General features: G+C 36.0%; 1 protein-coding gene across 1 annotated transcript in view; it reads right to left on the bottom strand.

Moving 5' to 3' along the window:
• The window catches only part of LOC136844188 (serine/threonine-protein kinase Nek5-like), a 12,562-nt gene extending 10,065 nt beyond the window's left edge, over positions 1–2,497 (bottom strand). Inside the window, exon 1 of the mRNA XM_067113204.1 lies at positions 2,425–2,497. Coding sequence (XP_066969305.1) covers positions 2,425–2,495 — 71 coding nt within the window. The 5' untranslated portion in view covers positions 2,496–2,497. The remainder of the gene's footprint in view (positions 1–2,424) is intronic.
• Between the last annotated feature and the right edge of the window lie 247 nt (positions 2,498–2,744).

The raw sequence follows: 2,744 nt of genomic DNA, 5'->3' as shown, positions 1-2,744 counted from the left end.
TTTAAGATCTGAGGAGGTACAGAAAAAGTGCCGACAGAATAAAGTTCGGACGACAGACAAAGTCATCTCAATAGTTTTCTTTTACAGAAAACTAAAAACCAACACGAAAAGGAACTCGTTTTATATAAAGTAAACTGGCAAAACTTTAACATTCCGATTTGTTATGTGCTACGAGCAAGGTAATATTGCACTGAGATTTTACTGTGGTGACAAAATCCCTTGTTTTGTAAGACCCTTATAAAACAGAAGTTAATTACATCTTAAGCGATCAGGTTTGATTCTGACGAGAATTGATAGTCACCTCTTAGTATGAAAGGCTTGTGAAACTAAGGATTCCTTTGGAGGAGAAAGAGCATTCGACAAAATGGAAGTAAATCGAGAGAAACTTTTAAGGAAATGTGAAATATGAGATTTGGCCGGGCGAACTATAATTCTTTCTTGTTAGGCTTAAGTAAGCACTGACCAAAACAGTAAGTGCAGAAAGCGGCAGGAGCGGTCGCCTAACTTCTTGGCAACGAGGATTTAAGAGAAATGAAGGTGCCTCTTTAGACGATAAAAAAATGGGAAAAGGAAGAAAAAATATAAATATAAGAGCAATAATTTGTAAGCGTTGGGTTAAAATTTTACCCTGAAAGGATGATGAGAAGAAATAGCAGTATTCCAGCGTTCAGGCACAAAATATGTTATTCAAGAATCAGCCACAATGGTATAAACCATAGGAAGGTTTAATTTTTATTTGAATATTTCATGATGTTTAGAATTTTGAGCTGGGCGTCATCATTAAACGTTACGAGCGTAGAAAGATCGGTAGACTATGTTACATGTTTACAGTAATGGTTTCTTCCCAGAAGGGGGGCTAGTGCCGTCGGAGTCCTCACGTGGTGCGCTGTAGGCATTATTAAGAGGTGTCTGCAGCTTTCCTTCAGGACCCTAATTGCACCTACTTTCTAGCCTTTTACTTTAGCTCCATTCCCACTTCCTCTCTTCATTCTTTCTATCCAACCCTTCTAATCCCTTTTTTTAAGTGTCTAAAGCCCTGAAAGGCTGAAAGTGTCCCAGTCTTTGGCTCTGTGGATGACTTCTCCTAAATCAAACTAGTAGTGTCCTATCCTGAGGAGCTCTTAGGAACATACATGGCGAACAAATGACTAACAACTTTAAATAGCGAACAGACAAACAGACTCCGAAGAGTCAAGAGTAGACGTGGAGTAGAATAGAATAGAACGAAATATAGAATTCTGGCCAAAGGCCAAGTGCTGAGACCTATGAGGTCAATCAGCGCCGAACGGTTATCGCTCCCGTTTCCTTAATATCTTTTTTGACGTTTTATTTTGAAAGTTTCATTCGTAGGAATTCCCGTCAGTGTCCGACAACGAGCAAAGGAATTAATAACTGATGAGACAGTTACTAATGAATGTAAATAAAGAATAATCAAAATAGGCTCTACTGAATAAGAAATTGACGTAACTAGAAAACTTCAGATTACTTAAATGAATGATCTAATAACAAAGCCACTGTCTAGAATAAGAATGATATCCACAACCTGACACTGCACTCATATAAAAAAAAAAAAAAGAATGGCTCTTTCAAGTGAAATCACTGACAAAACAATTCCTAAGTCTTAGACGAAACTACATCAAAATTATGACAGAAAAAAACCAGGAAGAAAGAAAACATTAGTTTACAAACAGAATTTTAAATTGTACACAGAAGCATTTTCCAGTCCTAGGTATTTTTTTACAGATCTTCATTAGTTTTGTTTGTATATCCGTTCTCTGGAATTTTCAGTTAGATGTAAATACGATTTTAATTACTGTTATTTATTGTTCCTGATACTTATCTAGCGATGATTAATTTCTACGCCTTTTGCTTGGACTTATTCAATTTTTTTTTAACAAATAGAATTCTGTTCAATGAAATCTTGCTCAGTAACTTGATGGCCATCAGGTTTGTTCCTTGAAGATGTATGCTAATAATAATAATAATAATAATAATAATAATAATAATAATAATAATAATAAAGTTCTCAAAAACTCCCTGTACGTATGCATCTTTTAAAAACAGATTTATTTGTACAGTCACATGAATACGGATAGTTTTCTCCAATAATAATAATAATAATAATAATAATAATAATAATAATAATAATAATAATAATAATAATAATATAATAATAATAATAATACCTGTTTCTTTGATCATTCCTGAGGAACCTCTTCTCTCCTGTGTGATTTTCCTTCTTGAATCAGTTACTTATAGAGTGAAGTCTGTTTAGGTCTTAGTACCACAAAAAAGCAAATCTATAAAAAAACGGAGCCTATCACCAATGCAGTAATAACATAAGATTAAGGATGTTAATAAGGAGTAGAGAGAGAGAGAGAGAGAGAGAGAGAGAGAGAGAGAGAGAGAGAGAGAGAGACTTACAGCTTCAATGCAGAGTGCTGAGACGACGTAGCTCTCTGGCCGAGACAAGGACGATGAGGCAGTTCGAGCATAATTCAATGTTATATAAGCAAGACTCGGCATCTCTGAATTTGAGGGCCTCGCTGATTGGCCGATGATAGCAATGTCACTTTCGTGATTGGTCAATATACCATCACCGAGTGGTATATTGAGGCGTTATCTCCAAGTCCACCGTGTTATCTTTTCGAGGAGAGGTGCTCGGGCAAGCGCACTCGATTGCCTTCGCGAGAGGGTGTTGACATTATTTGCTTTTCCATTACGGTGCATTTCATTTTGGTGAA

The sequence above is a fragment of the Macrobrachium rosenbergii genome, chromosome 12, assembly GCF_040412425.1.
Source record: "Macrobrachium rosenbergii isolate ZJJX-2024 chromosome 12, ASM4041242v1, whole genome shotgun sequence".
Lineage (NCBI taxonomy): Eukaryota > Metazoa > Arthropoda > Malacostraca > Decapoda > Palaemonidae > Macrobrachium > Macrobrachium rosenbergii.
The sequence above is the reverse complement of the archived record's forward strand: the minus strand, read 5'-3'. Positions and strand labels throughout refer to the sequence as shown.